Here is a 13,904-nt window from a genome sequence, read left to right as displayed (position 1 = left end):
TGTATTTACCGTTGTTACGAAAAATAAATAAGGTAAGCACGTATAGTTGGGGTTCAGCTGTTTTGGCCCATCTATATAGTGCGTTGTGTAAAAATGCCAAAAAATACCTATATGTTTTATTCATACGCATATTTTCTACAAGCATGGGGTTGGTCAAGAATGTCATCACTCGCCCCGGTAAACGAGAAGTCATTCATATTCCCCTTTGCAACAAAGTAAGTTTAAAACTTTACCATCTAATTTATTAGACTCTATATTACAACTAACTGTATATAATATTTTTCAAATATTTTTGATCTAGGTGGTCAGTTAAAGGGATGAACTACAACAGGTATTTGAAACACACTGTAGTAGTATATCGTAATCTATTGGACCACATTGGACCAAATTATGTAATACCACTGCACAACTCTACTTTTGATTTAAAAATAATGATCAAATTACATATCATTTAATCATGTCATATTCTTGTACAATTTATCTGGAGACCATATCTGGGTCTTGATCATCAGGTTAACCATGATGATGGTGCAGTTTGGACAACAAAAACACCAATTATCTGGTTTACTACTGTTGACATGCACCAGAGTGACCGTGTAAAACTGCAGTTCGACATGCAGCAACAAATTCCAGAACCTCCGACGTGTTTAGGAGATTGGCATCAACAAAGAGTCGATGCCCAATGGGATTATTCCGATTGGAGAGACTTCAGAAAAGAGATGTGTCATCAATGGAGGAATCGACAACAACACATCTTAAATGAACCAGTCATACATGGTGCTAGACCAACTCAACAGTATATGGCATGGTTTAGGTTGGTTACAACGCCATAATTTGTGTTTGAGTCAAGGTATTTGATTGATCCACGCCAACTATCTTCATTATCATACGCCCAAAAACAAATCCCCGTCCAAGAACAATGTCAACCCACCCAAACCCAACGATCAACCTCACACCATCAACCTACCATATACACCTAACAACCAAACACACAACCTTGTAACTCATTCATGCCACACACCCAAAATCAAAACCAAGAATCAAACCCTAACCACCAACAACCATACGCAACCACCACAACAGTCTATAACCCAGATGATTCATATGATTCATGCCATTGTAGCCCCCCACCAATGACCACCTAAACATCACATTGTCACAACACCCAACCATTGTTTAATTATAATACACCCCAGAAACCATTGATTCGTTTCTAAACCGATCCAATGTCCTAATTCAGGCAACCATACCGTCCACAATGCACCCAACCACAACAACCAAACTACGACAACATAGGCACCAAACTCAATTACGAAAGCACCGTTGGCGACACCCCTCCCTTAGCTATTGAGGACAAATGATGACAAATCTATCAAATACCACCGAACGTTCACACCAGCCACCATTGGGTCATGTTAGACTCAAAGATCCCAAACACCTCAGGAAAATCGTGGGAGGCCTCGAAGACAGACTAACGCACTTGGATGTGGAACAGGTGGACGTTTTAATCGGGCGCGTCATTGAACTTCTTGTCAATTCTATGTAATTTTTCATTATAATATAAATATAATTTTTATTTTCAGTATTTTTTTAATTAATTATAAATTTAACATTTAAAATTTAGAAGAAAAAAAATTAAAGATGCATGCGGCACATGCATTGGTGCATACACTATGTAGTGTATGCATGTGGCACCAAGACATGTATGCACCAATGCATGTGCCGCCTACATGCATTGGTTTTGCATGCATGCACTTGTATTATGATCACCTCATTTGGATCTTAATTGGATGCGCCAATTCAATTGGCGCATCAGTTAAAAAACGTGGTTATTCTTGGTATATTTTTTGAAATTTTGGTAATTTTGATATTTCAGGTTAAAATGTTGGTTACAATCTTCTTTAGACACCTTTGATACTTCACAATGCATATCTTCTAGACATGTCAATGTAGTTAGTTGATTTTGATGTTTAAAAAAAAAGAAAGAAATTTTATAGAGAGAAACATTGCATTTTGATAATTGTGGTATATGGAAATTCTTCTTGTTGTAGTTGTCATTCTACCTTCTTCTCCCATATATATATATATATATATATATATATATATATATATATATATATATATATATATATATATATATATATATATATGCGCTTGAAGCCTCGTTATAACACTATTCCGAAAATCACATTTCATCTTGATTAAAAAAGATTTTCACTAAAAAAAAGCATTTTCTAGCAACATAATTTGGTGACTTGAAAAACACATATTGCGACGTATTTTTTACGTCGTTATATATTTTAAATAATAAAAAATTAAAACTCATATTATAAAGTAGAGAAAGAATGAATAATTTTTAAAAAAATATTGTGGTGCGAAAAACCTATTTATAACATTTTAAAAATAAAAATAAAATAGTTAGATTATTGGGGAAGTTTGAAATTTTCTAAATTTTATTTGTAACGTGTAAAACAAGTCGCAAACAACATTTAAGAAATAAAAAATTTAGATGAAAAGTTTGACTGGACGAATTAATAAAATTGTAGGTTAACCGACAATTTTTTGATAATGTCGTGATATTCATGTAAGTGATGTCACAATTGACTCTTATGACTTTTTAGAGTTGCGACATGTTTTTCATGCCGCTACTCAACAAATATATTTTATTTTGTGATATGATTAACACGGTCCTAAATTGGATATTTAATGCCCACCTCACTTTCCAGGCTCACCTTATTAGACTTTTTTCATTTCTTCATTTCTCCTATTCCTTTCCAACTTATTTCGCACCACTCTCCCCAATTCCAACAATTTCTTCGTATATTCTCTTGATCTAAGTTTTCACGTTCTTTCAATTTCACTTGAATGTATTTTATTTTTTTCATTTTTTTCATGTTGATTTTTCTTGTTGATTTTCGTTTTTTGAATTATGGATTTAATCTTTGATTAAGATTCAAGAAGATTTTTCAAGATTTGTTGTGTTTCATTGATGTATTTTAGTTATTATATATTTTTTTCAGAATTTTATATGGAAAGTTATTGGGTTGTTGGTTGTTGTTGTAGTTAAGATTATTATTTGGTTGTTGATATTCAAACTTTTTCACATTTTAATTATGTGATTTAGTCATATTTTTATACATAAAAACATTATATATATATATATATAGATAGATAGATAGATAGATAGAGATAGATAGATAGATATATATATAGAGAGAGATTATTTTATTAATTAATATATAAATATAATATTCCCAAAATATTTTTTATGTTTAAAATTTATTATTAAAACAAAATTTATAAATATATTAAAAACATAATATATTATTTTTCTTAAAATAGAATATTTAATATTCTTATTAAAAACCGAATATATATATTTTTTAAAACATCATATGTTATATTTCTATTAAAAACAGAATATAAATTTATTATAAATAGAATATATTATTTTTTATTTATATTAAAAACAGAATATATTATATAGATATATTAAAAACAAAATATATAGATATATTAAAAAGCATAATATATTATATTTTTATCATAAACAAAATATATTATTTTTTAAAAATAGATTATATTATTTTTATTGAAAACAGAATATATTATATTTTTTATATATTTTTTGATAATATATAATTAAAAATAGAATATATTATATATGTATAAACAAAATATAATTAAAAACATAATGTATTATATATGTTTTTTAAAAAACAGATAATATATTATATCTTTTTTTAATATGTTATATGTTTATTATCTTTTATGTTGCGCGCGCGCATATATATATATATATATATATATATATATATATATATATATATATATATATATATATATATATATATATATATATATATATATATATATATATATATATATATGATTAATTACTATACACTGTCAGTGTAAAAAGTTTTACACCGTCGGTTCATCACCATCACCCGTTTGTATTACTTTATAGATTTTTAAAATAAAAGTCAAACTTCTTATAATATCCAACGTCTATAATTAACTGACGGTGTAAAATCCTTTTACACTGTTATTGTATTTCAATTAATCTCTATCTCTCTCTCTCTCTCTCTCTCTCTCTCTCTCTCTCTCTATATATATATATATATATATATATATATATATATATATATATATATATATATATATATATATATATATATATATAATTGAAATTCTAGTACGCAGATAATAGATGTTTATACGGTGTCACGATACCAGGATCAAAACATGTCGCACCAAAAACAATTACAGTAAAAAGCAGGAAGTAAATAACATAGATCAATTGTTAACGCAGTTCGGTGCAACGTCACCTACATATAAGGTCATCTAAGCCAGCAAAAGTTCTAAACAACCTCTGATTTTACAAACTTCTCACATAATCATTACTCTTGGAATTTCTATCTAAGACTCTCCTAGATATGAGACTCTTCTCACTTCCCTTCAATCACATAACAATGATAGAAACTTCTAACAATAAACAGAAGACACATTTCCAATGAAACAAAATAACAAGTCCAATTCAAGTATCAAAGAGATACTAGAATAGCTAACAAATAACAATGACAACTAAACCCTAACAATGACAATTTCCAGCGCACCTTAGTTGTTTTCTTAGGTTTAGATCACTCTTTAAATAGCCCTAGAATAACATGGGCTTCGGGCTAAAAAATCAGCAGATCCAAAACAACTCAAATCAAATCAAATTTGATGTCTTCTTAAATGTTTTGACATCTATTCTGCATAACTTCTGCAAAATCAAATCAAATTTTTCTTTAAATGTTTCGACATCCACACAATCTTCTACAAAATCAAATTAAATCATATCAGAAGTTTTTGTAAATGTTTTGACATCTGCATAACCTTATGCATAAACAAAACATATATGAAGTTTCTGTAAATGTTTTGACATATGCATAACCTTCTGCAGAAACAACATATATAAGAAGTTTTCATAAAATATTTTGACATCTTTTCGTCATAAGCAAGGCAAAGCACAACCTGTCATTTGCTTCTAAAATACATGTTTCTTAGGCCATATAATACGTGAAACAAATCTTCAGAGAGTCTTAAGAAGCTTATTTAAAGCTTTAGAGAGTCTTCAGAAGTTTCCTTAAAGGTTCAGAAAAACTAAAACAGGGCTCACTATGATGTCGTGCCAACAAGTCAAGACATCTTGCCCAATATCTTTGTTTTCCCAAAGTGCAGCCAATCACTAACACACCAGACGTAACACATATATATATATATATATATATATATATATATATATATATATATATATATATATATATATATATATATATATATATATATATATATATATATATATATATATATATATATATATATATATATATATATATATATACAAGACATTTTGCCCAACATCTTTATTTTCCTAAAATGCAACCAATCACTAACATACTAGACCTAACAATCTCCCCCTTTGGCAAATTTTGGCTAAAATAACCTTTGTAAAACATATCGTGTAAACACCAATAAACATACGAGAACTTCTTTAAGATACAACAGAGGCATACGTAGTATAATAAGATAAAACTAGCCTCATACAGAATGTCACATGAGAGAGAAATGACCTCTCACAACACAAACTTTTTGAAGAGAAAAATAAATTCTCCCAGATAGGATGTCAAGATATCAGGTATGACATCAAGCATCTCACAACTATGACAACATCAAAACATCCTGCTCCCCCTAAAGCATCTCACAGTCATGACAACATCAAAATATCATGCTCCCCCTAAACACCATAACAAAGGCAATAACTACTCCCCCTCCATTAGTACTCCCGTCAAGGGTAAAAAGGCATAACTAGGCATAGACAAAAGTGAGCAAAATACCAAATAACCACACACACACCACTACTCCCCGTTTTTAGCCAAAAAATTGACAAACAACCATAGAAGTAGCAGAGAAAAACTGAAAATTGAGGTAGCAGAGCATACAAAAAATTATGTTACATACTAAAAGCACTAAAAGCGCTCAAATATGCATGGCATAACCCACAAAAAAATACATAAGAAATAATCAAACCATATCAAATGTCAGAACTGGAAAATGTTTCAGTAGCAACATCTGCATCAACATTCTCATCCTTTGAGGTTGAGCTACAGTTTCCTTACCAGATGGCATGACAATGTGTGGGACATGTGTCCCTGCGAATAACCTATAATTTAAGGATATAAGAGATTCCCTCTTACTTGTTGCATCAGAACTGATCAAGATCCCAGGGTGCTGACTCAGAATTTTTCCACAAATTAGAGAGGGAAAAACAATAGGCATTTTCACAGTATACTTCACACTCAACTTGCTATCTGATAGCTTGCCCTTTCTTGACCATTGTGACACATGTTTGACAATGATTTCTTTATATATAGTGTTATCAGTTACTTCTACTTCAGCCTGCTCATCCTCACACCTTCCCTTAAACCTGTAAATCACCTCAGGAGAAAACTCCACACCTCTCACATACACCTTTTTGTACTCCTTACTCTTCTTATTGTCACAATCCGTAGGAATGTTCACAATGAACTCCTTTACAAGCATCTCATAACACTTGTTAAAACCATCAACACTCTTCATTAATCCCGCATTCTCAATAAGACTTACTACCTCCTTACATTCAAGGGCATCCTTCCCAAGATATCTTTCCAAAGCCAATCTCTTTTGGTACACAAACTTCCATTTTTCAACATTCTCAACAGAGTGAAAAGAGATGTTGTAAATGGGAACTTCAGGCACATTAGCAGTGACCTTTTTCCCAACATCTTTCTTTAGAGGCGTGATGTCTTGAACTTTCTGTTCGACATCATACTCAGAGTCACTTGAAGGTGCTTCCTTCCTTTTCTTAGTATGAGCCACAACCTTGCTCTAACCTTTAGCAGGTCCAACAACAACCTTCAGTCATTGTGTGATGTTTTATTTTGTTTTGTAGGAGTTGTTTATGATACCTTATCTTAGACTTTATTTAATTTCCGCTGCCTATTTTGCATGACTATTTGGTTTTTGAAGTTTTACGTTTTGGTGTCAAACAAAAGAACCGGTGGCAACATGGGTTGGCAGTGTCCTATGATATGAGTCGTGTTACCTGACACGGTCAGGTGACACAACTATGTTGCACCTAGCTACATATACAAATTCAATGATTTTTAGGCGTTTGCACTTGAGGCCTTGCACACATCAAACATTATAACGTGAATTTTTCATTAGAAATAATGATCTAGATGTTATATCAAGATGAAGTTGTTCGTTTGTGAGATCAAGATATCAAAGGAAATCCCAATAAGGAAAACACCTAATGTCTAGCAGTGTTCGGTATAATCCCTGATGGTCTCTGGTCAAGCAATCTCTAATGATGGTGTCTATCAAGAAGATTTATTAAGTATTATTAGTTAGAAGAAGTAAATTCTCATATGAAGTGTTGAATCAATGAATAATCAAGTAAGGGATATTAAAGCTTCAAAGTTTGTGAAAGAGAGGAAGTGTGAAAGCTCGTCTGATATGTGTCTGAGTGATCAAAATATTATAATAGATATTAGAATAATTCTTACATTATTAAATAAACACACAAACTTACCTAAAAGTGTTTCAAACCTCTCTAAATTTTCTAAAACACCTTAAAACCTATATATGAACCATCAAGGTGCTTGTTGGATTGACCAATGATGTTCCTAAATATTTATGAAGCTTGTATACATTGCCTAATTGATTAGGGACCATAACCAATCAATTGGAACAAGGAATAGAGCTTTTTAATTGTTTAATTACAATCCTAATCTATTAAGACACATAGCTATTATAGGGTTTTCTTTTGGGGAATTAGGGTTGTTGTATCTTGAAGCTCATAATCGATAACCTTATGGCTTAATCCTTATTTCAATTAAAATATCATGGATATTTTTCCTTTTTGAGCCAAATTTTTATCTTATAAATAGATGGTTTTCCATACTTTCAAAACACACCAGAAACCATATTTATATATACTTTCTCACTTTCTACTCTCTCTCTCTCTCTCTCTCTCCATTTCATTTGTTTATTTCTCACTAAATTACTTTAGCGCTTTGAGAGTGAAAAGTAATAATGAGGTTTTTGTTTGTTCAGTTGTTGGGGTTATTCTTGTAATTTACTCAAGAGAACTTTATCTATTGTGTAATATCTTTTATGAGAATTTGTTATTTGGTTCATGAGATAAACAATAAATGTTCTTGTTTGGTTTTTGAGATTAACCAGTCAAAATCTTTGTTTGGTTCGTGAGCTTAACCCAATGTAAAATCTCTCGTTTGGTTCGTGAGATTGTCTGTTAAAATCTCCGTCTGGTTCCTAAGCTTAGCCTAGTGTAAAATCTCTATATGATTTTGAGGTTGTCCTGGAATAAAATCTTGTGTGTTGAATTGGATAATAGCCATTGTAAAACTCATGTTTGTTTGTAAGAAGGTTTGTGGGCATAACTTGTGAAAAACCCACATCCGATATACTGGAAACTCTTAAGAAGAAATTCAAGGGGACATGAGTAGGCAAGGTGGTTAGGTCGAACTTGTTAAATATTGATGTAATTCTCTCAACCATTATCTCTTTATATTTCCTCTATTTACTCTGATTTCCATTTCTTTATTTATTTCCCTGTCTATTCTCTATTTGTTTTACAAAATTATTTTAATCTCTTTCATTTATCAAAGAATTTATAATTGGGCATCGTTTTTCAAATCACCTTCTTTTTGTGTTTGGATTCACTTTACAACAAGTTAACACTCCAATATTTTCTTCTTCTTAACTTCTCTTCTAAGCCGCCTTCCTGAGAGATGTGTTTATCATAAAAAAATGGGCTTCTCTTCTAAGCCACCTTCCTGAGAGATGTGTTTATCATCAAAAATTGGGAAATATAGTTTATGTGCTTAAAAGGTATAACTGGTTTTTATGATTACATATGGGATCCAAGTAAAATATCACAAATATCATCAAATGAAGAACAAAGATCGAATCAAATAAAAAAGTGAGAAGTTTCTTACAAATGGATTAAAATAATCAAATGATAAAGAACAACATTAAGAAGCAGATATATGATCTTAAAGCTTGACATCTGATCATATGTCCAACTATCTTACTTTTTATAAGATCAATATTGTAAGTTGAGTGTGTTATTTTCCAATGTACTAAAGTCATACACACACATACCAAACTTATTTTTCAAAAACTTCATCTATTTTCAAAAATATTTTGAAAATCACTTTGGACATAATCGGTTAGGAAACCTTTGTAATCGATAATGTGGCGAAACTCGACCTATAATCGATTAAGAGGGGAAATTTGCTTAATAATCAATTAGGGAAGCCTTGTAAACAATTATGCTTCTAATTTAAAAAAAATCCATTTTAGCTAGGCCACAATTGATTATTGTAGTAGGCTAATCGATTATGGACGAGATCCCGACCTTCTAAAGTTTTCTTAGTCTAAATCTTTTACTATAAAAGGATAGATGTTGTTCATTCGAAAATACAAGATTTTAGAAAAACACTTTCTTCTCTACTCTCACATCATTTCATATTCTCATACGCATTTAAAATATAATTTTAGTGCTGAGAGAATTTGTGTAATCACTTATATACTATTTTGATATGTAATTATAAATCTAAAGATGATTGTTCTCTTGGAATTCTGATAAGTTAAAAATTGCAAACTGCACTTGACGTAAAAATTTAATCTAAGAAGATTGAAGGGTGGTCTTGTATTAAAAGCTGTATGCACAGGCGGATACATGTCTAGGTTGGGTGTGGCTATAGCCACACCAATTTTTTTAATTTTTTTAATATTATATATACTAAAGATTATTATTAGAACAATTATTATTTTTAAATTATTTATAAACATGGAATAATTAATAAAAGAAAACAAATATTATTAACTCACTTTTCTCTCTCTCATAGTAACTATTTCCCTCACTTTTTTTCTCTCTCTCTCACACACACATACACACAATAACTTATTTTTCTATTTTTTTTCAAATCTCACCATCTCTCATGCTTGTTTCTTCCTCTCATATTTGTCAATCTTTTTTTTCTCTTTCTTCAATTTTTTCACTTGGCTTGGTTACATTTATTGACAGGTGGTTGAAAATCAAAAGTAATATGAGTATTTCAATTTTACCTTATTCTTTTCTCCTTTTTTAGATGAACCCTAAAAAACCCATTTGTTAAAAAAAAATCAAAATTTCAATTTCTCATAAATGATTTTCTTTATAATCAATTGATTTTACTGTTCTATTTATAGTTTGAATAACTATTTTAAATTATTTCATTATTCCCTTTATAAGATGGAGAAGTTTTTCCAATGCTTTCTCGAGACAAAACTACTTATTCGGAAAATATAAAAGCAACGGAAACTTAACATCTAAGTGAGAGTATTAAAGTTATTGATTATGAATTGTTGGAAAAGGTTCAAGGAATTAGGCCTCCAATTTGAAGATATCATCCTGACATCCAAAACAAGATAAGGAAAGCTTATCTAAAAATTCTTCATCAACCTCCTCACTATTTTGTTTACCCTTTTTCTATTCAAGTTAAACAAAGACATCGATTTTGTAAAAATTGGTTTTATTTGTATGACCGGATTGATTATAATGAATATAAGAATCTAGCATTTTGTTTGCCATGTTTTTGTTTTAAAATGTATCTAAATACGGGGGAGATCACTTTGTGGGAGAAGGTTTTGGTGATTGGAAGAATGCTAAAAGATTGGCTAATCATGCTACTTCTTCCAATAGTCATGTTGATTGTGTGCATATGAGTTACGCTCTCATGAATCCAAACCAAAATATTAAGGCTCCGTTTGTCAATCAAACTAAGCAAATGAATGTCGAATATCATGTTCGTGTAAACACTTCTCTTATAGCTACTAAGTTTCTTTTGATGTGGTATGTGCCATTTAGAGGAAGTGACGAGTCCATTAACTCTTACTTTAAGGGGTCATTTCTTGAGTTGGTGGACACTCTGAAGGAAATTAACCCAGAGATAACTAGTGTAATAGATTGTGCTCCAGGAAATAACCTTATTAGTGCCCCTAAGATTCAAAAGGATCTTGTTACTACTTATGCATATGAAATAACTCAACAAATTGTATGTGATATTGTGGATGATATGTTTTTTGTTTTGATTGATGAATGTGGTGATGTTGCTGGTAAAGAACAAATGGTTGTTGTTGTTCGCTATATAAATAATGAATGTTTGCTAAAGGAAAGGTTTATTGGCATTGTAAGTGTTAAAGAAGCAAGTACTAAGTCACTTAATGAGGCACTTGAATTTTTTTTTTGTCTATTAACGGCTTGAGTTTATCTAGAATTATGGGGCAAGGGTATGATGGAGCCAACAAAATGCAAGGTAAGTTTGGTGGTTTGAGAACTTTAATCCTAAATGAGAATCTATCTACTTGTTATGTGCATTATTTGGCCCATCAACTTGAATTGGCACTTGATGCATGTGCTAAGACTCACAAAGATGTTAGTGGGTTTTTCAGTAAGGTCAATATTCTTGTTAATTTCATACGATCTTCTAACAAGAGACAAGAATTGCTTTGGGAAAAATAAGTAACTCAATTTTCGAAATTGATTGAAGAGGGTCAAATAGAGACTGGTAATGGATCAAATTAAGAATCATCTATTTCTAGAGCATGTGACACTCGTTGGGTTTCCCACTCTAGGAATCTCACTAGTTTGATGAGTTTGTACGGTACCATTATTGGGGTACTTTAAGAAGTCAGGAAGGATACGTCATTTGAAAATATGGTGAGACTATACTTTTGCTAGATATGCTTCAGTCGTTTGATTTGATTTTCATTTTATATTATGGTTGAGATTTTAGGATTTATAAATGATTTGAGTTTAGCACTACAAAAGCATGATCAAGATCTTTTGAATGCTTTGTCACTTGTCAATGCTACCAAACAAGAATTACAAGAAATGAGGAATGATGGATGGGAAGAACTTATATCTAATGTTATAGAAATTTGCAATAAGCATGATATTGATGTGTCTGATATGGATGTATCGTATGTGCAAGGGAAGAAACCTAGACGATATGCTATAACTTCTAGTGTTTTTAATTTGAATCATTATAAGCATGATTATTTGTTTAGTATTTTAGATCTGCAATTGCATAAACTCAATGCTAGGTTTGATGAAGAGAATACTGAAATTTTACAATGTGTTTCATGTTTGAGTCCCTCATCGTCATTTGCAGCTTTTGATGTGAAAAAACTATTAAGGATAGTTGAGCTTTATCCAAATGATTTTTTTAGATATGCTGGAAGTGGTGGTGTGACATCAACTTCAGAATTATGTTAGAAATGTTCGATGTGACCCTAAATTTGCAACACATTTGATAGTTTTTATAAACTTCTGAAGTTAGCTTTAGTCTTACCGGTAGCAACTACAAGCGTGGAACATGTTCTTTCAGCTATGAAGTTTGTGAAGAGTCGACTATGTAATATAATGAGCGATCAATGGTTAAATGATCGTCTTGTAACTTTTATAGAAAGAGATGTGTAACGGTAAATTCATGACCATCAAGCTATGGATAAACTTGACGTCTGTAAAACCAGAGTTGCCATCACGCTTTTATTGTTTCCAAAGGAAAAGGGAAAAGTAAGAACAAAACCCAAAGATAAGAAGTTTTCAAATAAAAACTAATAAAATGTCAGATATTATAGGTAAGGGGGTTGGTTACACAGAGGAAAGGTGTTAGCACCCAAAGTATCCTAGATACTCCTAGGGAGCCCTTTTTTGTGTGCAAGTGATTTAATCTAAATGATGTTTGAAAAAATATAGAATGGGGGATGAGAAAAAGACTTCATTAATTATATTTTTGTGTTTGACAAGACCTTCGGTCTTATGCCTACGTACTAACATAAAAATGAGGGATCAAAACCCCGTAGTTCGTGGCAAAAATTTCAAAGAAGTTGGTGAATTGATTTTAACAAAGGTTTAAATGAAAACGCACAAAGGGCCGAAGATTTGAATGGGGTTGTTAGTTATTTTTGTCTTTTTTAAATTCAAGTCAATATGGTTAAGTTTATTTACAAATTTGATTAAAGAAAATATTTGAAAATTCAATGGCATAAGGCCAATGTTTCTAATAATTAAACATGTCTATGTTTGAAATCACAGGCAAAGAAGGTTTTTGAAAAGAGGGAGAGATTTTGAAATTAAATAAGTGGGAGGAGATGAAGGGACTATCCTAGACAAAAAATTTAAAAGTTAAGAGTTGAAAAGATCTAACCAATGGGATGCGATCCAACAGACAAGAATGTCATATAAAAACCCATTTTCCTTTGGACTTTTGAGCAAGCAACAAACATAAGCAATATCCAAAAAAACTATATAAAGACCAAGACATCAATAAAGATAGCATAATATTCAAGCAAGCACTCCAATAGCTAGCAGTCCTTAATATCTTCCAATATATCAGATGAAATATTCCTTGATCAACTCAGAATAATCATTAGACATAAACAATAATAACAATATAACAATTAAGCGTAGAGTAATAGATGAATCAAAGGCACTCAAGGTCCTGCATCAGATGAAAACCATAGTCAAGGATATCTCAGTCTCAAATTGTGGCATTAACCAAGTCCTTTAGCATAGGGAATGTTGCCTAATTCTAAGTCCAAAAGTTCAGATAAAGTCCAACAGTCCACCAAGATGTTTTTAGGGTTTTTTATTATTATTAGGTATTTTAAGGTCCTAAGACCATAAATAAAAACAAAGACAACCAAACAATATATACAATCTCAAGATATGGCTCAAGTGAGCAAGGTGAAAAAGGACTAAAACATAGACAAGTTGCATGAAATGTAAATGGTAATGAAGGATA

General features: G+C 31.0%; 1 protein-coding gene and 1 pseudogene across 1 annotated transcript; one reads left to right on the top strand and one right to left on the bottom strand.

Moving 5' to 3' along the window:
- Positions 1–6,069: 6,069 nt before the first annotated feature.
- LOC127103034 (uncharacterized) lies at positions 6,070–9,960 on the bottom strand. Its single transcript, XM_051040332.1, has 2 exons — positions 9,946–9,960; positions 6,070–6,912 (listed from the first exon to the last, which is right to left on the bottom strand). Exons 1-2 carry the CDS (start codon positions 9,958–9,960, stop codon positions 6,070–6,072), a joined length of 858 nt encoding a protein of 285 aa, XP_050896289.1.
- A 388-nt stretch (positions 9,961–10,348) lies between these two features.
- On the top strand, positions 10,349–12,577 carry LOC127103033 (uncharacterized; annotated as a pseudogene).
- The last annotated feature ends 1,327 nt before the right edge of the window (positions 12,578–13,904 follow it).

This window comes from Lathyrus oleraceus, chromosome 7 (assembly GCF_024323335.1).
Source record: "Lathyrus oleraceus cultivar Zhongwan6 chromosome 7, CAAS_Psat_ZW6_1.0, whole genome shotgun sequence".
NCBI lineage: Eukaryota > Viridiplantae > Streptophyta > Magnoliopsida > Fabales > Fabaceae > Lathyrus > Lathyrus oleraceus.
The sequence above is the reverse complement of the archived record's forward strand: the minus strand, read 5'-3'. Positions and strand labels throughout refer to the sequence as shown.